We start from the raw sequence: 19,294 nt of genomic DNA on the forward strand, positions 1-19,294 counted from the left end.
CAAAATGGAAGGGGGTGTTGTTTTCTGAAATTGGTCAACTCAACGGCATAGCTAGCCATTCAGGTGCCTGGTGCGGGGCGTGTCCTCCAGCCGGGGCAGGGTGATCCGCTCGTAGGGGCGGGGCGAGCCTATCCGATGCTTGGAGTCTCTCGTCGCCTTCCTCTCAGCTGTAGGGCTGCTGAAGGAGAGGCTGTAGGCAGGCACAAGTCCCACACTGCCGTTTTAGGCAGTGAGGAACCTGCAGGTGCCTAAGCCACCACATCGCTCCTAAAAAGTTTTGTGAGCCCATTTTAAAAACAACAAGCAAACACACAACTCATTTTGTCACCCCCCTCAATGATGACACCCAGGGTGGACCCACACACCCCTTCCTCCGCCACTGGGTCAACTGCAGAAGGAAAGTGTATTACCTTGCAGAAGAAGATAGAGAGAATTCCCATCAATATGCATATATTGACGCAATAAGTCAGTAGATAAACTTCCCCTTCCCCCAGCCTAAAATAAGTAATTCATTTCCTAATTTAGTTTATTTCATAAATGCAACTGAATAAATGAAGTCCAGCTTTTCCGGAATAGTTTGAATTCAGCTACATTGTAAAATGCTGCAATCCTACAGTTTTCTCCAACTTTTAAGAAAAGGTTTGTTTTCATAAACTACAAACTTCACAAAATAACATTTCTTTTCCCACTCTTACATCTTTTTTAAAAAGTATTCCGAGGATATGAAGCACAAGACCACCCTCTTAGAACTTCAGAAAATGTTTACACATCTAATGGTAAGTTTGGGAAAGCGCTTATGAAAATAAATGCTTACTTTTGTATTTGATGACCTTAATAGCGGTCTGCTAGTCTATGACTGCCTGCTGCGGTGGTGGAGCATAATAGGTTCTTGTGTTTTAACTTCAGAGACATCCATTATGTTGGTGGCATCCATCTGATTTGCTCAAGGCAAAGACATGTGCCTGAAGTTTTATTTAGTATTATTTTTATTTATTAAATCTGTATACTGCCCTTCATCCGAGGATCACAGGGTTCTTTTTTTAGTTCTCTTCTGGCACTTCCTCCAGTTTCACCCTACCTTCACCCAGGCAGAGACTGTTCTTCTCTTATAGCTCAGGGCTGTGTATGTAGGGCTATATATATTCTTTCCTTAGTACTGCTGTTTTTGCTACCCTTATGTGTGTCCTGTCCCAGGACAGATGACTGCACTTCAGTTGGAGCTTTCTCAAGCACCAAGAGTTTAAAAAATGCCTCACTATTTTTTGCAGCCGAAACAGAAAGCATTATAACGCTTTGCCAGCAGAGTGCGAGCGAGTGTCATGAGTTGGAAAATGCCTCTGAGCAAGCTGGTTTCCCTTCCCGCCTTCTTTATCAAGATGTGCTGCCAAAAAAATTAAAGAATCCCTTCCTAGAAGGATAAATCGAAACATCCTCACATACATTATTGGAGAGGCTCATCTGAATCCTCCACTATTCACCATAAAGGGGGGGGGGTAGGCCTCAGTCTTAATGCAAAATCCAAGCATCCCACTTTTTCAAAAGAGCACTTTCCTGAGTTTTCTTAACAAGCATTCTGAGCCCCCTGAAACCATCTACAGTGATACCTCCAGTTACAAACTTAATTCATTCCAGAGGTCCGTTCTTAACCCGAAACCGTTCTTAACATGAGGCACGTTTTCGCTAATGGGGCCTTCTGTTCACATCCTGGGGCAAAATTCGCAACCAGGAGCATCTACTTCTCTGTTAGCGGAGCTCATTACCTGTAGTAAGGAGGATGGTACGTAACCCAAGCTTCCACTGTATTCTGCCTGCAGACAGGCAAAGTTGAGGACTGGCACACCCTCTCAGGTTCAGAAAGCCCCTATTCAGGAATCCTCTTCTTCTCCTCACACTTTAAGCATGTAAAATTCTGGCTATGTATTTTATGTTATGGCACAGCCCCAATTTTGCGTTATGTGACACCCTCATGGCAGGCGTTTTGTGACTGGTATTCACCGTGCTTTCTCCAAATTCCAAATGTGCCCTTTGCCTCAAAAAGCTTGGCAGCCCCCGGCTTTAGTATATGAAGAAAATATACTAAATCATGACCCAAAATTAGGGCAGTTAGGTCACCATAAGCGGTACTGCACTTCTGGAATGTTATGATAATGTCTCTTCAAATATTCTGATGTTGGAGTTACAGTCCCATTGCCAAAAAATACCCATGCATGCGCTTGCCCCTAAATGATGGGATTCATTGAGAAGTCAAGGTACGGAGAAAATGATGAGTTCTTATTTGACTCAATATGTTGTTGCATCTTACAATTTATTTATAAGGTGTTTGAGTCTGCCCGGTGTTCTGATGATCATGGGATTTCAGCTGTTACAGAAAACATTTCTTAGCTCCCAGAAGAAATGTCCTCCACATTATAGTTTGAAATAATATCAAGACAATAGCTTGATATTACAAATACAGCATTGTAGGCCTAATCCCAGCCTCTCCTCTGACTGCTGGAATGGAAGGTGTTGACTCTTATGAAACTCTAAGGGGTTTATTTTGGCAAGTTGAAGGGCTGTTGCTCAGTGGCAAAGCATCTGTATTGCGGGCAGAAGACACCAGATTCAATCCCTAGCCTTTCTAGGTAGGCCTGGGAATGTTCCCTATCTGGAACCCTGAAAGACTGCTCTGTATAAACAACACTGGGCTAATGGTCTGTCTCTGTATAAGGCAGCTTCTTAGCTTTCAGAAGGTTTGTTTGAGCATGTTCCATGTTTTGACCCTGTAATAGTTCAATAACCTGTGCAATCTCAGAGCTGCAGAAATCATAATTACTCCTTCACTTCTATTGAAGCTCAGAGCTGCATGTGATTATCTTGAATCTGCTAGCACAGAAGCATCCAAAGATATCTGTATCTGCAAGAATTATTGTGTGTGTTCTTACTTTTTAAGATTAAAGATTTAATTGCTTCTTTTGCCTTTTGCTTCTGACTGTCTGTTTTCAACACAGGAAAGTGAATGCAAAGCATACAATCCAAGACCATTCTGCAAAACCTACACCATGGATAAACAGCCACTTAATACCGGTGAACAAAAAGACATGACCGAATTCTTCACAGATCTAATAACAAAAATTGAAGAAATGTCTCCAGAATTGGTAAGCTGCCCGTAATTATTATTATTTTTAAACCAATTTTCGGATTTCATTTTATTTTATTGTCCTGGCTGAAGTAAATTATTTTGTTGACTGAAATAAATTCATTCATTCACAGAAGAATACGGTGAAAAGCTTGTTTGGAGGTGTTATCACAAACAACGTTGTTTCCTTGGTGAGTGGCTACTTAACTTTGCCTGCCAATTTCCCTCCCCACTCCCCAATCCTAAGATGTTGCTTTTCAAGTAGGAATAAAGTCACTGATTCCTGTTAATTCTTTTTTTAAAAAAACCCACTGTCCCTTAGGACTGTGAACATGTCAGCCAGACTGCTGAAGAGTTCTACACGGTGAGATGCCAGGTAGCAGACATGAAGAATATTTATGTAAGTGGTACTGAACCTGCAGTGATTGTAGGCCTCTGTTAAGCAAACATTTGAAGCAACTGAAAGCAGAATCGGTGATCTGTCTAGCCCAGCATTGCCTGCTTTGACTGTCATAAACTCAACCACTGTAATCTCCCCTCCTTATAGTAATATAATATAATTCAGCATTGCTCTAAGTCATTCTGTCAGGCCAAGTTCTCTGGCACCTCAGACAAAACAATCCACCCTCTCCTCCTCTCGTGTGATGTTGTGAGGGATCTCCACCACCTTGTCCCCTGAGCCGATTTTGGGGATCACATGGAGGGAGGGTTGCATAAGTGGAAGGGGGGGACTCATTTGTTGAATCCTGCACATAATTTTAACAATTCATACTGATGAGGACTAGTGGGTGTTCTCCCTTCTGCTGATGCCAACAAAGCAGAAATGAAGCTGGGTGTGGTGATGCCCCACCCTCTGCTGTGGGCTCCCCTCAGTGTCCAGAGGCTTGCAGGGGAAGGAGGAACAGCTGAAAATTCCCCCCCCTCCACATTCTGCTGACAAATGTTGGCTATCAGTGGAGGAAGCACCACTAGAGATTACCTAGTGCCATAACTCTTAACATAGTGTCCAATTACAGAAAGGTAATATTCTGCATCTAGCTGTTGTAGGTTTTGCAGTTGGTGATGATGTCAGAAAGAATAATGTATTATTATCCTTTCTATACCAGCATCTTTGCGGACAGCTTGAATGTGGACTTGTGGTGTGTGTGTGTGTTTTACGATGCCTTGGATGAGATACAAGTCCAATCTTCGATTGGGGGACACAGTTGCATGTATTAAAAACAAGTATTTTTGTTAAGGCAGGAGTTCACAGTGCTGACTTTACACATGATTTCTCACGCTCAATACTTTTTCATTTCTTAGTTTCATTTCTTTAGTTTGTACAAATGAATACATAAATAAATAAAGCTGTTTCCTTTCTGTTTTACATACAGGAATCTCTTGATGAAGTTACCATTAAAGATACCCTGGAAGGGGACAACATGTATACATGCTCTCACTGCGGAAAGAAAGTACGGGCTGAAAAAAGGTATCATTGAGGGAAAACACTTGGGGATTTTTTAAAAAAATCTTGTTGATGTTTAGTTTTGGTAGAAGTTACCAGTCTAAACAGACATAAACCCAATTCACTCAACAACACTAAGCCAATCCATGGCTTAGTGCAAATGTGTGGATTCCTGGAGCAAATATTACAGCTGCTACACTCCTCTCCTGGTTCAGCTGCTGTTGCATTACCCAGGGCTGAGCCATGGTTTGCCTTATTCCCTCCAAACCAAGGCTCTTCTCCCCTAGACAAACTGGGAACAAATCTTGATTTCAGCTCATGGTTTGTCTGGAACAAGACAACTGTGAGCCATGATCTTTATTCTGGGACCTTGCACGGTTTTGCTTAGGATTTCATGCCAGCTGGGTCATGCATACCAGGAACAGATCTGCTTGTGCTATACATGAGCAATACTTTCAAAAATAACAGTGGTCCTCAAAGGAAGGCGCACGCCACAAGGAATTATTTGCTTGTTTTGTCTTTAGGGCTTGTTTTAAGAAATTGCCTCGCATTTTAAGCTTCAATACAATGAGATACACTTTTAACATGGTCACTATGATGAAGGAGAAAGTCAACACGCACTTCTCATTCCCCCTGCGTCTGGACATGACACCTTACACTGAAGATTTTCTTATGGGGAAAAATGACAGGAAAGAAGGTATTTGAATTTAGTTCACCTCCGCAGTTTTGCGCCTGGCAAGCTGTTTCAGTTTTGATAACTCCTCTTCATCTATTTGGATATTTCTGGCAACATGGTTTCCACTAGAGTTGGGCAGACGCTGTGGTACTTTGGCCCTTCAAGTGATGAGCATTCAGAAAAATTTGTGGGGCTTTTTGAACTTTTTGACATGACTGGTTAATGGTTCAGTAGATTGCCTGCCCCTCCGTCTTTTCTTGCTGGTGCAACCATGATCCAGAGCGGGAAGGCAAACCACTAAGCCCTTCATGCGTTCATTAAAGGCCTTTCCATCAGCTGTCCCCTTTTCCTTTGTGGAAGAGGAGGGGCTTAAAAGGGAGGTTAGGAATGGGACCCAGTTTAAGGTAGGCCTTTCCAAAGGGGTGCTGTGCCCACCTTGATTTGGGGTCATTGTAATTCATTAAGCAAGGGATGCGGGTGGTCTGTGGGTTAAACCACAGAGCCTAGGACTTGCCGATCAGAAGGTCGGCGGTTCGAATCCCTGTGACAGGGTGAGCTCCCGTTGCTCAGTCCCTGCTCCTGCCAGCCTAGCAGTTCGAAAGCACGCAAGTGCAAGTAAATAAATAGGTACTGCTCCGGCAGGAAGGTAAACGGCGTTTCTGTGTGCTGCTCTGGTTCGCCAGAAGCGGCTTAGTCATGCTGGCCACATGACCTGGAAGCTGTACGCCGGCTCCCTCGGCCAATAAAGCGAGATGAGCGCCACAACCCCAGAGTTGGTCATGACTGGACCTTTACCTTTTAATTCATTAAGCAGGAATGCCCATTTATTGGTGCATGTACAAACACATGCGGGTGGCGCTGTGGGCTAAAGCCTCAGCGCCTAGGGCTTGCCGATCGAAAGGTCGGCGGTTCGAATCCCCGCGGCGGGGTGCGCTCCCGCTGCTCGGTCCCAGCGCCTGCCCACCTAGCAGTTCGAAAGCACCCCCGGGGGCAAGTAGATAAATAGGTACCGCTTACCAGCGGGAAGGTAAACGGCGTTCCGTGTGCGGCTCTGGCTCGCCAGAGCAGCGTTGTCACGCTGGCCACGTGACCCGGAAGTGTCTTCGGACAGCGCTGGCCCCCGGCCAATAGATGTGAGATGGGCGCACAAACCCCAGAGTCTGTCAAGACTGGCCCGTTCGGGCAGGGGTACCTTTACCTTTACCTTACAAACACATTGGGTTGGTGTCTTTCTGCAGGGTTGCCAAATATATTGTAGCTTGTTTGTTGTAGTAGTGTAGTAGTAGTAGTAGTAATAATAATAAATTTTATTTATACCCCGGCCTCCCCAGCCAAGACCGGGCTCAGGGCGGCTAACAACCAATAATAAAAACAAGTTGATTAAAATACAACATTAAAACATTAAGATGCAGCCTCTTCACAGGAAGAGAAAGGAAATAAGAAAGAGGGGGAGGGAATCAAATTGATTCTAAGCCAAAGGCCAGGTGGAACAACTCTGTCTTACAGGCCCTGGGGAAAGAAATCAGATCCCGCAGGGCCCTGGTCTCATGAGACAGAGTGTTCCATCAGGCAGGAGCCGGTGTTGAAAAGGCCCTGGCTCTGGTTGAGGCTAATCTGACTTCCTCAGGGCCCAGGACCTCTAGGGTGTTGCTATTTATGGACCTTAAGGTCCTCCGTGGGGCATCCCGGGAGAGGCGGTCCCGTAGGTACAAGGGTCCTAGGCTTGTACTTGGTCTCTTCCAGTAATTAAAAGAATGAGATTCTAAAAGTTGTTATACATTCTTTAAGGTTTCAAGGATGACAGCAACAGTTCCAAAGAGACCAAGAGCTTTGAGTACGATTTAATAGGTGTAACTGTCCATACTGGAACAGCAGATGGGGGACACTACTACAGCTTTATCCGGGATATTGTTAATCCTCATGCGTACAAAAACAACAAGTGGTGAGTCATAAATGTTCAGTCTTCAACTTGTGTCGCAATAGATGATTTGTTAGCAAAAAAAAAACCCCAGGGAGTGCGGGAGGAAAACTGTATGTAAAAGGGAGCATTCTTGATGGGTTTGGTAGTATGTTTGAACTGAGCAGTAGTCTTTTTTTCAATAGTTTTAAAATATATATTTTCAACCTTACATGTTTTCAGATTTACTTCTCTTCATTCTCTCCTGGCTTTTGTAGCATTTAGCTAAAATGTGTCATCTAACTCAGTAGACGAGTATGCTCATACTGTATTTATTTCTTGTAATTTCACATCAAGAACTCTGCGGAATTACAGCCATATTCCATCCAACAGAATATAAATGTTTGGTTTGATATAAATTGGCTTGATACATGAGTGTAACGTGTTTGTGTTTTCTAGGTATCTTTTCAATGATGCTGAAGTAAAGCCATTTGATTCTGCTCAGCTGGCTTCTGAATGTTTCGGCGGAGAAATGACAGTGAGTTGTAATCTCTCTCTTTTACAAGGTCAGAAAGGCACCCACATAGTTGCAATCCCTGTTGGCACTTTTTAAGCAGAAAGAGAAACAGCAGAAAACTGGTACTGTGCCACCTTTCAAATACCTTGTGAACTTCTGTAGAGCCTATAATCACTGTATGAAATGCATAAACTAGGTTAGATTGCTGCAGTAATCTAACCTAGGGGTTACCAGAGCATAGATGACAGATGTTAGGCTATCCCTGTCTAGATAGGGGCACAGATGAGCCACCATCTGAAGCTGATGAAAGGCCACCTGAGCCTCAAGGAGCAAAGGATACAGAAGTAGCCTCAAGCATCTGAATAAATAAATCTTCCTTACTTTCAAGTCAGAGTCACTTTTGTTGTGCTTTGGGATGGGAGTGATGCAAAGGGGCTGAACATATTTGGAGATACCAGTTCACAACTGTAAGAGCCTCACATTGCCATAACTTTTGAGTAGGTGCAGTTATGCCAGTCACATCAGATATGTTGCGTATTTTAATTACAATGTAGGTGCCAGATTATTTCCACACTTCACAGTTGCACCAACTCATAACAAAATCGAACTTGGAAAGTTAGAGCCCCTTTTTTGTTCTTAAGGACTTACAATAGTGATCAAAGGTGCTGTAGCTGGAAAATCAATCATGAAGCTATGAAGAGAATTAAATTACTTCTGTGCCAATAAATGGGTGTAAAATTGGGGTTGGCCTTTGTACCATGTCGTGCATGCAAAACAGCTATGACAGAAAGGATGGATCTTTTTTTTTTAATAAAAAAAAACTTTTCCTTCTTTCAGACAAAGACGTATGATTCTGTTACTGATAAATTTATGGATTTCTCCTTTGAAAAGGTACTTTGCTTTATCCTTCAGTTTTGAAAAGAAACTCATGATAATCTTTCTCCCTCTTTCTGTTTTGAATTAACGCTGTTGGGTTTTTTGCTTCCCCCAGACCCATAGTGCATACATGCTCTTTTATAAACGGATGGAGCCAGAAGAAGAGAACGGCAAAGACTACAAATTTGATGTTTCGTCCGAGTTGCTAGAGGTATATATGGCTACATTTAAAATAACAATGCAAACTTTTAAGGATTCTTTTTCTGACTATCTTTATTAGCAGAAGTAAATTTTATCTTGCCACTTTCTTGATTGTCTTCCCTTGATGGAGCTGCAAAATGGGATGTAATCAAATTAGTGGCTACAAATATTTTGCTGGCTTATATGCTGTACTATGGCTCAAGGACCATGAGTTTGTGCCTGTCTCAGTGAGTTCTCACTGCACTGTGGCACACCAGGGTGTCAAAATATAGTCAAACCTCGGCTCCTGAATGCCTCTGTTACTGTACGTTTTGGCTCCCAAACACCGGGAACCCAGAAGTAAGTGGTTTTCGAATGTTTTTTGGAAGCCAAACATCCGACGCGGCTTCCGCTTTTCGAACATTTTGGAAGCCGACCTGGCTTCCGGAACGGATTAACTTCAACAACCGAGGTTTGACTGTATCCAAAAAGTTAGAAAGGATGCTTAGTATTATGATTGCTAGGTTAGTTGAGTACTTTGATTTAGATAAAGCATTGGGAAGAACATGCAGCTCTGCTGGGGAAAATGCATTCTTTTGTATGCAGGCGGTTCAAGTTTTCAGCCCATGGCATCTCCAATAAAGAGCCCTAGGGACAAGACTAGGAGAAACCTCTGCCTAATACATAGGGAAGCTGCTGCCAGCGATAATGAAGAATGCTGAGCCTGACTCTGTATATGGCAGTTTCATATACCATATTTTTTGCTCTATAATACTCACTTTTCCCCTCCTAAAAAGTAAGGGGAAATGTCTGTGCGTCTTATGGAGCGAATGCAGGCTGCGCAGCTATCCCAGAGGCCAGAACAGCAAGAGGGATCGCTGCTTTCACTGTGCAGCGATCCCTCTTGTTATTCTGGCTTCTGAGATTCGGAATATTTTTTTTCTTGTTTTCCTCATCCAAAAACTAGGTGTGTCTTATGGTCTGGTGCATCTTATAGAGTGAAAAATACGGTATTAAAAAAAAATGTGCCTTCGATCCTAAGATAAATATGCTTAAGATAATTTTTCATGGAAGCTAAAGGTTTTTCATCCCCTATACACCCCCCACAAAAAAAACAAAGTTTGGCCCTCTTGAGATTGGGGGTGTCTGTAGAGGAGGGATAGTCTTGGGATCCAAGCCTGTGAGTGGAACCCAACTGCACCGTTCCATTTGTGCAAACAGGATTTCCCCTTCCACTCCTCTCACCTGCCGCCCCGCCCCCTGCCACCACCCAAAATCTGCTCTTGAGGGTTGGGGCGCCCTGCAGAGCAGATTAAGGAGGTGCTGCAGGACGGAGGAGTAGAACGTGCAACTCCATTGCATCCGCTGGAGCAACACTGGATCCCATCCTTCGAGTTTGGCATTGTTTCTTTAAGAGAAGACACCATGGCCTGGTAGGTTAGTAGTGAATCATGCCGCCCTATGAGCTGCATGGAGGAAAATGAGTAGACCAGGCGTAGGCAAACTCGGCCATCCAGATGTTTTGAGACTACAATTCCCATCACCCCTGACCTGTTAGCTAGGGATGATGGGAGTTGTAGTCCCAAAACATCTGGAGGACTGAGTTTGCCTATGCCTGGAGTAGACCATAGCCCGGGGAGAGGGAGGGGAGAAAGATTTTCAACATGTATTCATTGTTGTTTCTTACCTTGCCTGCTCCAAATACTCCCAGGACAGGGTAGATAGTTTCTCTCTCTTTCTCCCTGTCTGTCTTTCCCTATCACTGATCTCACACCTGCTTTACATATCAGCTAATTTTGAACTATTGTGTTAAGTTTAAATTGCTGTGTGTGAGAGAGAAGGTTCCTTACTGAAGGCTTTGGCTCTTGCTTTCTGAATTGTATGGCTCTGAAGGAGTAAACAGCTTTGCACTTGCTTTTTTCCTCTTCAGTGGATATGGCACGATAACATGCAGTTTCTTCAAGACAAGAATATTTTTGAGCATACATATTTTGGGTAAGCTATGCCTAACTTGAGAACATTTAAAAAAAAACAAAAAACCTCTTACCCAGATTTTAAAATTCAATTTAAGTAACTGATAACATATTTATCTGGCCTAGGTTCATGTGGCAATTGTGCAGTAGCATCCCCAGCACTTTACCAGATCCAAAAGCGGTTTCTCTGATGACAGCCAAGGTATGATTCCTTATCACATTTTTAAAGCCCATCTTTTACTGTTGGTTCTGTGCACTTTGTGTGACTGTCAATTCTTGTCTTACAGTTAAGCACCTCTTTTGTCCTCGAAACATTTATCCATTCAAAAGAAAAGGTACGTTGCTAAATATAACACAGGCATAAAATTGCTTAGGAAAAATTGCTGCCCTTCAGTTTGTGGAAATGAAAACAAAGCAGAATTTGTAATAAAATTGATTTTGCCTCAAATGATACATTGATTCAGGCTCCAAATGTAGGCTTTTTGTAAAACCCTTTGAAGCAGCATGGACCAATTTGTTATATATGTACTTTTCCTTCCCCAAGATTTGGTCATCTTTACTTCAGACTTCATAAAAGATTAATCCATATACACAGACTATATTGTTTCATAAGCAAATTAAATGTGTTTTTAATGCACAAGGCATGCAAATGAATGTATACAGACGTACCTTGGAAGTCGAACGGAATCCATTCCAGAAGTCCGTTCGACTTCCAAAACGTTCGGGAACCAAGGCACGGCTTCTGATTGGCTGCAGGAAGCTCCTGCACGAAGCCACGGAAGTCTCTTTGGACGTTCGGGTTCCAAATAATGTTCAAAAACTGGAACAATCACTTCCGGTTTTCGATCGGGAGCCAAAACGCTCGGCAACTAAGCAGTTTGAATGCCAAGGTACGACTGTATTTTAGACTATATAGCCCAAGATGACTCTAGCATGTGACACAAACAATTTTACTAAATGGAAACACTTTCAGTAAGGAAGATGTGGAAGGGTACCAACCATTCCTTGTGAGATACCTGTTTCTTTTAACTTAGAGACTACATTTATTTTTATGTAGCCACGCAATACCAATTTTAGGCTTCATTTAGTGTTCTTCTCTCTTTAGCCTACAATGCTTCAGTGGATCGAACTGTTAACCAAACAATTTAACAACAGCCAAGCTGCTTGTGAGGTAAGATTGAAATGAACATTTTTAAATTGTAGTTTGTGCTGTAAGAGATGAATATGATAGATTATCCCCAAATATATTTATTTAGAGGAGACCTAAGACAATAATTAGGCATTTACTAGCATTTCTTGAATGATTTTTTTTTTCATTTTATCATGTAGGCTAAAAGGAAGGGTAAACATTTTGGATCAGGCAAAACATTGTAAGAAGGGAATGTTGATATTCTGAACAGCGTTTGGTGAGACACCAATGTATGAGAAGGCCATAAAAAGTTGCAGATATGTTGGTGTGGTTCAGCGCAGCCTTTGAGTGGTGCTGATGGAGATTGTGGTCCAAAGTCTCTACATTATATCCAGGCTTCTCAGTCTGGTCTGCATATCACAAACCAGAGTGCCTCATAAGTAGGGAGCAACAAGAGATAGAGCTTGTCGCATAGTAACGCTTGCAGAACCTCTCCAGGGTTCAGACTTTGGATCTAGCTCATCACTGTAGATCACATTCTGCTAGAAGGCAGGGAAGGCTAAGTTCTTTATGTAAAGAAAACTCTAACTTAATCCGTTCAAATTAAAAAGGAACCTGTAAGTTCTGGCCAAGGGGTGATACCCCCTGCCCCCCCCCCAATAAAACTCTGACCTTTAAAGCCCTAAATGGCCTCGGTTCTGTATACCTGAAGGAGCATCTCCACCCCCATCATTCAGCCCGGACACTGAGGTCCAGCACTAAGGGTTCCCTCCCTGCAAGTAGTGAGGTTACAGGGAACCAGGCAGAGGGCCTTCTCTGTAGTGATGCCCACCCTTTGGAACGTCCTCCCATCAGATGTCAAGGAAATAAACAACTATATGACATTTAGAAGGCAGCCCTGTTCAGGGAAGTTTTTAATGTCTGATATTTTAATGTAGTTTTAACCTTCAGTTGGAAGCTGCCCAGAGTGGCTAGGGAAACCCAGCCACATGGGCGGGGTAGAAATAATAATACAGTGGTACCTTGGGTTAAGTACTTAATTCGTTCCGGAGGTCCGTTCTTACCCTGAAACTGTTCTTAACCTGAAGCACCACTTTAGCTAAGGAGGCCTCCCGCTGCCACCGCGCTGCCGGAGCACGATTTCTGTTCTCATCCTGAAGCAAAGTTCTTAACCTGAGGTACTATTTCTGGGTTAGTGGAGTCTGTAACCTGAAGCATCTGTAACCTGAAGCGTATGTAACCCGAGGTACCACTGTAATAATAATAATAATAATAATAATAATAATAATAATAATAATATACCGTACAGCTTTATTAAGTAAGGTATAACACATTAGAAAAGACTGTTTCACTTAAAAATAGAGTGTGAACTGAATTGTGAACAATGTGTGTTTTTCTTCCCAGTGGTTTCTGGATCGTATGGCTGATGATGACTGGTGGCCCATGCAGATTCTAATAAAATGTCCCAATCAGATTGTGAGACAGGTGAGCAATATGGATCATGCAATCTGCCATGTAAAATAATTTTTGCTGTTTGAGATTAAGCTGTCTCTTGTGTGTAGCCATTTTTGTTCTTTTCCCTTTCCTTGTTATGCCCAGAAAATCCTGGGCTGCTGTGTTCTCTGTCCACTAGTAAGCTATAATTAATTTTAGCCATTTAAGCACTCAAAATGTTTAATGCCTTCAATCTGCCTGCACAGTTAATCCTTCTATACAGTTGAAGTGTTCTTCATAGTTTTCCAAGACATTAGCTCTGAAGCAGTTTGGCAGCTTTGGGCGTGCTTTTATACCGAGGAAGAACTGGGTGCACATGTTCACCTGAGAATTGAAGCCCATGTACGAAATGGATTGCAGAAGAGTTACTTTTAGATGTGCCATTTTGCAACAGGTGGAAGCCTGCTCACACAGACAGCATTGTATACAACCCATTCAAAACATTTTTTCCTTTTGGTTGGCTGGACATCCACTCTGAAACTCGAAAGCTTGCTCAGTATTTTATGACACTTCCAATTTGTGCTGCATATAGTTTCCTACTGTGGTTTGTGGCTTTTTCTTAACACACCAATGCTGCTGCCTGCAACTTTACGTGTGTGTGTGTGTGTGTGTGTGTGTTTGCAAACATGTACATTTACACTTAAAACATCTCAGCCAGTTGTATCCCTCTTTTAATTGGTGGGAATTGAAGGTTGTCAAAGTAGACCTTCAAGGTTGGGGGATCCAGAATCTGGCCTCCTGGCTGAAATCAGTTCCCTGTCCCAGCTCTATAATGTCATGGGTGAAGTGATATTTAGGTACCGTATTTTGCGCCCCATAAGACGCTCCGGCCCATAAGACGCACCTAGTTTTTTTTTGGGGGGGGGGAAATAAAGAAATTCCCCCCCCCCAGGTGCGGGGCTGGAAGAACCAGGTCGGGGAACAGTGGGAAGGCACGCTCTGCCTCCCCGCTGTCCCCCGAGCTTGTGGGGCTGGCGATGGGGAGAAGTGCACCAGTCCCGGGAGGGCAGGCAGCTCTGCCCCGCCATCCCGAGCAGGGCAGGACTTAGCGCCCCGCTCGGGATGGCGGCGTAGACCCGCCTGCAGTCCCGGGACGGCAGGCAGCTCTATGCCGCCATCCCGAGCGGGGCGGGACTTAGCGCCCCGCTCGGGATGGCGGCATAGACCCGCCTGCAGTCCCGCGACGGCAGGCAGCTCTGCATGGCCACCGGGAGCGGGGCGTTGCTTCTCTCCCGGTGGCCGGGCAGAGCTGCGCTGGTCCCGGGACTGCAGGCAGCTCTGCACGGCCACCGGGAGCGGGGCGGAGCTTAGCGCCCCGCTCCGGATGGCAGCGCAGAGCTGCGCTGGTCCCAGGACCGCAGGCAGCTCTGCGCGGCCACCGGGAGCGGGGCGAAGCTTCGCCCCCGGCTCCCGGTGGCCAGGCAGAGCTGCGCTGGTCCCGGGATTGCAGGCAGCTCTGCACAACCCTCGGAGCCGGTCTCCCGAGGGTTGCGCAGAGCTTCCTGAAGCCTGGAGAGCGAGAGGGGTCGGTGCGCACCGACCCCCCTCGCTCTCCAGGCTTCAGCGAAAGCCTGCATTCGCCCCATAAGACGCAGGCACATTTCCCCTTCATTTTTGGAGGGGAAAAAGTGCGTCTTATGGGGCGAAAAATACGGTACATGAAACACAAGATCAGTTTAGTCATGGCTGATTCTTTGAACAATGTAGTCCTAGAATTCTGTTTTTTGAAGTCCTATTAAAATTATTGGTAAAGTCCCAAACAAAGTCACCCTCCAACTCATTATTTTGCAGATGTTCCAGCGCTTGTGTATTCATGTGATTCAGCGGCTGAGGCCTGTCCATGCTCATCTTTACTTGCAGCCAGGAATAGAAGACTGGTAAAACATTTGTACCTGATAATGTTTTCTTCTTAAAAGTTATTTTAGCTATTCAAAACGCTTGTTTTATTATTAAAAGCAATCATTAGAAAGCATTAAGAAATACATAATCAGACCTTTCTGTTTCAGGCTGCTTCCTTTGTTTTTATACTGCTGCGTGGTCACAAGACTGAGTAAAATGGAACAAGTTCTAAACAGCTTCCCTCTGTAGACTGTTTTTTGTCATCTTCTTCAGTGTAGACTGTTTTTTGCCTTATCCTATGCATGTTTGTATTCTGAAGTACGTCCTGCTCAGTTCTGTAGGACTTTTTTTAACCATATAACCATGCATAGGATTTCAGTCTTAGCTGTAGTACATAGAATGCCTGAGGATAATGCAGTATGCACATAAACATGGAATCTTTGAACATCCCTTTAGATTGGCCTGAGGTCGCTTTTGCCTGCAGAGTCCTTAGCAATACACTGAATGATTCAAATTGAAATGTATTTTCAGTTCGGATGACATGGATGGCCCTGTGGAAGATATTGGTAGTCGCTCATGCGTAACCCGCTTTGTGAAGACTCTGTTGTCAATTATGGAGCATGGTGTGAAACCTCACAGTAAACATCTCACAGAGTACTTTGCCTTTCTTTATGAATTTGCCAAAATGGGAGAAGAGGAGGTGAGTGCAGCTTTGGTTGGTCTGATTCTCTGTGGACTCTGCAGTTTCTATTTGGGAATTGTGTGTGTGTGTGTGTGTGTGTGTGTGTGTGACCATGCTGCTGTGCCATCTGCTGTCTCAGATTTTTGTCACTGTACACATTTTTAAAATGTTTGTGCCTTCATTATATATAGTCAGAGAGGGAGAAAAGCCAACCTTGGGATGGGAGGTGGGCCAGAAATAACTAGAATCAGTAAATATACTGTGTTGCTTACACATTCCAATAATTTTCACCTGTTTCCAGAGCCAGTTCTTGCTTTCACTGCAAGCCATATCAACAATGGTCCATTTCTACATGGGAACCAAAGGACCTGAAAATGTAAGTCTTAAGATTTTCACCTTTCTGACCAAGTGATCATGTTTGTTTCCACACACCTCATGTTGACCACATATTAAGTGAACGCTGAAATGATGGAAATAGCTTTATTAATGTGAGCCCTTTTTTAAGAGTCGTTTTTGTAAACTGCGTTTTGTGGTACCTGGGAGTGCCTTGAAAGTTCTTACACAAGAAGGTCACTGAGGAGGACGAACTTTGGCTCCTTTCCCCTTTCAGTGCAGGGGTCCCTATAGATGTATATGGTGCTCCATAATGTGGGAAGATGGTTAAAGCCCAGGAGGTCTGGCCCAAACCCCATGTGGGCTTGGAGTTGAATTCTTGTCAATGTGCTTCACTTAAAAGGCTTGTTGGAAAAATAACATGAAAGGACAATAAAGGCAACACCTGTCTGATGCATAATGGGAGGGCGTTCCAAAGGCCCTATTCCTACATTGTATGGGATGGATCCCCTGATAAGCTTGTATCTGTCGGAAGCCCTCTCATTAAGCTACCCTTGTGGTTAAGTCCTGATACAGAGTAACTTGGTTGATTATTATAATAAATGGCCTTTATAGTTAGTGCTTTCTTAACATTCCAAGGCTTTCACATAGATTACCTTAGAGCAGTGATGGCCAAACTTGGCCCTCCAGCTGTTTTGGGACTACAACTCCCATCACACCTAGCTAACAGGACCAGTGGTCAGGGATGATGGGAACTGTAGTTCCAAAACATCTGGAGGGCCAGGTTTGGCCATCACTGCCTTAGAGACATTATCCCAGTGGGCTTATATCACTACCCCATATTACAGAAGAGGTCTGTCTGGACCAAGAGAATCCCAGGGAGTGATAAAGTGAAAAGGTTAATCTCTCACTCAGACCTGCAAGGTGATTTATTTCAGCTTGCCATGAGAATTACATGTATGTTGTTGTTGTTGTCCGTCCCATCCCCCCGTCCCCCCGCCTGTCCTTTAGCCACAAGTTGAAGTATTATCAGAAGAAGAAGGAGAAGAGGAAGAAGAGGAGGAAGATATTCTTTCTTTAGCAGAAGAAAAATACAGGCCTGCTGCCCTTGAAAAGATGATAGCTCTGATAGCTCTTCTGGTTGAGCAATCCCGCTCAGAGAGGTAAGGAGCAGCCACACAGAGGCACAGCTTCTCCCTTGGGTTTACAAGGGTGGTTCAACCCGTGGCCCTCAAGGCCTTTTTGGCAGCCCTCAGTTTAGTGGGCTGCCCCGGTTTAGACTCTTGTTTAAGTGCAGTTAGATGCAAAACTCTGGGTGCACTCACATCACTTATTTGTTGAGTGCTGCCTCTTGTACAATGAGCTGGGCTGACCACTGGAGGTGGCTGGTGGTGGGGCTCCCAAAATCCGAAGCAAGAGATTGCACTTATCAGCAGCATGAAGCAGGCAAAGTGAGAGCCTACCTCTCTACAGTCTGTTCTGGCTCACCTAGTGGAGAAGCACTGACTTTCTGTATGTGCAACCTTGCATGGATCACTCTGAGAGACGCAACATTACAGGAAAGCAACTCTTACTTTTTCAAGCCAGGTAGATGGATGAAATGAATCAGTTTGGTTTTTTAAATTGTGTTTTTAGGCACTTGACTTTATCCCAGAATGACATGGCAGCTTTAACAGGAGGCAAGGTAAATATATTTGGATGCTGGTAAAGTACAACTGTTTTCAAATTTAAAAAGTTTCACCTATGATCCTTTTCTTTTACTTCTTTATTTTTTCTTTTTTTCTTTTTCTGATATCTTATCTTTCATTTCACTCCTTTATTGTAAATAGCATTTTATAGAGGTATAAATAACTGTTAATATGAAAAGAGACAAAGTATTCTCTCATTTTCTTCCTTGGTTATATGTATTTTCTTTTTCTTTTGTATGTTTTCTAATTTGTACTTAATAATTTTTTAAAAAAATATGTTTTCAAATGCACCTTATTAAAAAATGTCTGCTCTACTGACACCTTTGGAATTGTTTCAGGGTTTTCCTTTCTTGTTTCAACATATCCGCGATGGGATAAACATCAGGCAGACCTGCAATCTTATATTCAGCCTTTGCCGGTACAATAACAGACTTGCAGAACATGTAAGTATCAGCTGCTGTCGACTCTGTTTGTTCCAGGAGCTTTACTGGGAAAGCTGCACTGGAGTTGCATATATAATCGAAGTTTTCCTTTCTCTCTTACAGATTGTTTCCATGCTTTTTACATCTATAGCCAAGTTGACTCCTGAGGTGCGTACGGTTATGGTATTCCTACCAATTTACTGGGGACGCAGGTGGCGCTGTGGTCTAAACCACAGAGCCTAGGGCTTACCGATCAGAAGGTCGGCAATTCGAATCCCCATGACGGGGTGAGCTCCCATTGTTCGGTCCCAGCTCCAGCACACCTAGCAGTTCAAAAGCATGTCATGTGCAAGTAGATAAATAGGTACTGCTCCGACGGGAAGGTAAATGGCATTTCCGTGTGCTGCTCCGGTTCGCCAGAAGTGGCTTGGTCATGCTGGCCACATGACCCAGAAGCTGTCTGCGGAGAAACGCTGGCTCCCTTGGCCTATAGAGCGAGATGAGCATGCAACCCCAGAGTCGTCCGCGAGTGGACCTAATAGTCAGGGGTACCTTTACCTTTACTAATTTACTGGCCTGACATTTGCGTCTATACCTCTACAGATTAGTGTGGGCCTGTATAAATCTTTAGCAGCCAGTTCCTCTCAGTTTCTCCATTTGTGCCCTTCTAAAAGACCTGGCATTCTCACGTTAAACGGGTTGATGGGAAATACCATTGCCTCAGGTGCCAGTCAGATGAAACTGGGCTAATATATTCTTAAGGCCAAGATTTCGCCACGTAAAAAGAATTGCATGACTTAGAGGCTGGTGTCTGTGATTATGCCCTGTCCCTTTCTACTATGTAATGAATAGCTGCTGTTCATTCTTATGGGGGAAAGTGCTGAATACACTCGAGAGCCAGTGTGGTGTAGTGGTTAAGAGTGGTAGACTCGTAATCTGGGGAACCGGGTTCGCGTCTCCGCTCCTCCACATGCAGCTGCTGGGTGACCTTGGGCCAGTCACACTTCTCTGAAGTCTCTCAGCCCCACT

At 43.9% G+C, this 19,294-nt stretch overlaps 1 protein-coding gene across 2 annotated transcripts in view; it reads left to right on the plus strand.

Annotated features, from left to right (window-relative positions):
- Window positions 1–19,294, plus strand: part of USP34 (ubiquitin specific peptidase 34) — a 108,939-nt gene that overhangs the window by 72,801 nt on the left and 16,844 nt on the right. For both annotated transcript variants that reach the window (XM_082217173.1, XM_082217174.1), the window contains 22 exons: window positions 711–776; window positions 2,988–3,134; window positions 3,250–3,306; window positions 3,438–3,515; window positions 4,489–4,583; window positions 5,084–5,256; window positions 7,024–7,177; window positions 7,592–7,670; window positions 8,487–8,540; window positions 8,641–8,736; window positions 10,636–10,700; window positions 10,805–10,880; window positions 10,966–11,013; window positions 11,784–11,849; window positions 13,212–13,292; window positions 15,093–15,178; window positions 15,672–15,840; window positions 16,124–16,198; window positions 17,167–17,318; window positions 17,791–17,839; window positions 18,182–18,286; window positions 18,389–18,433. In XM_082217173.1, coding sequence (XP_082073299.1) covers window positions 711–776; window positions 2,988–3,134; window positions 3,250–3,306; window positions 3,438–3,515; window positions 4,489–4,583; window positions 5,084–5,256; window positions 7,024–7,177; window positions 7,592–7,670; window positions 8,487–8,540; window positions 8,641–8,736; window positions 10,636–10,700; window positions 10,805–10,880; window positions 10,966–11,013; window positions 11,784–11,849; window positions 13,212–13,292; window positions 15,093–15,178; window positions 15,672–15,840; window positions 16,124–16,198; window positions 17,167–17,318; window positions 17,791–17,839; window positions 18,182–18,286; window positions 18,389–18,433 — 2,016 coding nt within the window. The remainder of the gene's footprint in view (window positions 1–710; window positions 777–2,987; window positions 3,135–3,249; window positions 3,307–3,437; window positions 3,516–4,488; window positions 4,584–5,083; window positions 5,257–7,023; window positions 7,178–7,591; window positions 7,671–8,486; window positions 8,541–8,640; window positions 8,737–10,635; window positions 10,701–10,804; window positions 10,881–10,965; window positions 11,014–11,783; window positions 11,850–13,211; window positions 13,293–15,092; window positions 15,179–15,671; window positions 15,841–16,123; window positions 16,199–17,166; window positions 17,319–17,790; window positions 17,840–18,181; window positions 18,287–18,388; window positions 18,434–19,294) is intronic.

This window comes from Podarcis vaucheri, assembly GCF_965113315.1.
Source record: "Podarcis vaucheri genome assembly, chromosome: 3".
Classification (NCBI taxonomy): Eukaryota; Metazoa; Chordata; class Lepidosauria; order Squamata; family Lacertidae; genus Podarcis; species Podarcis vaucheri.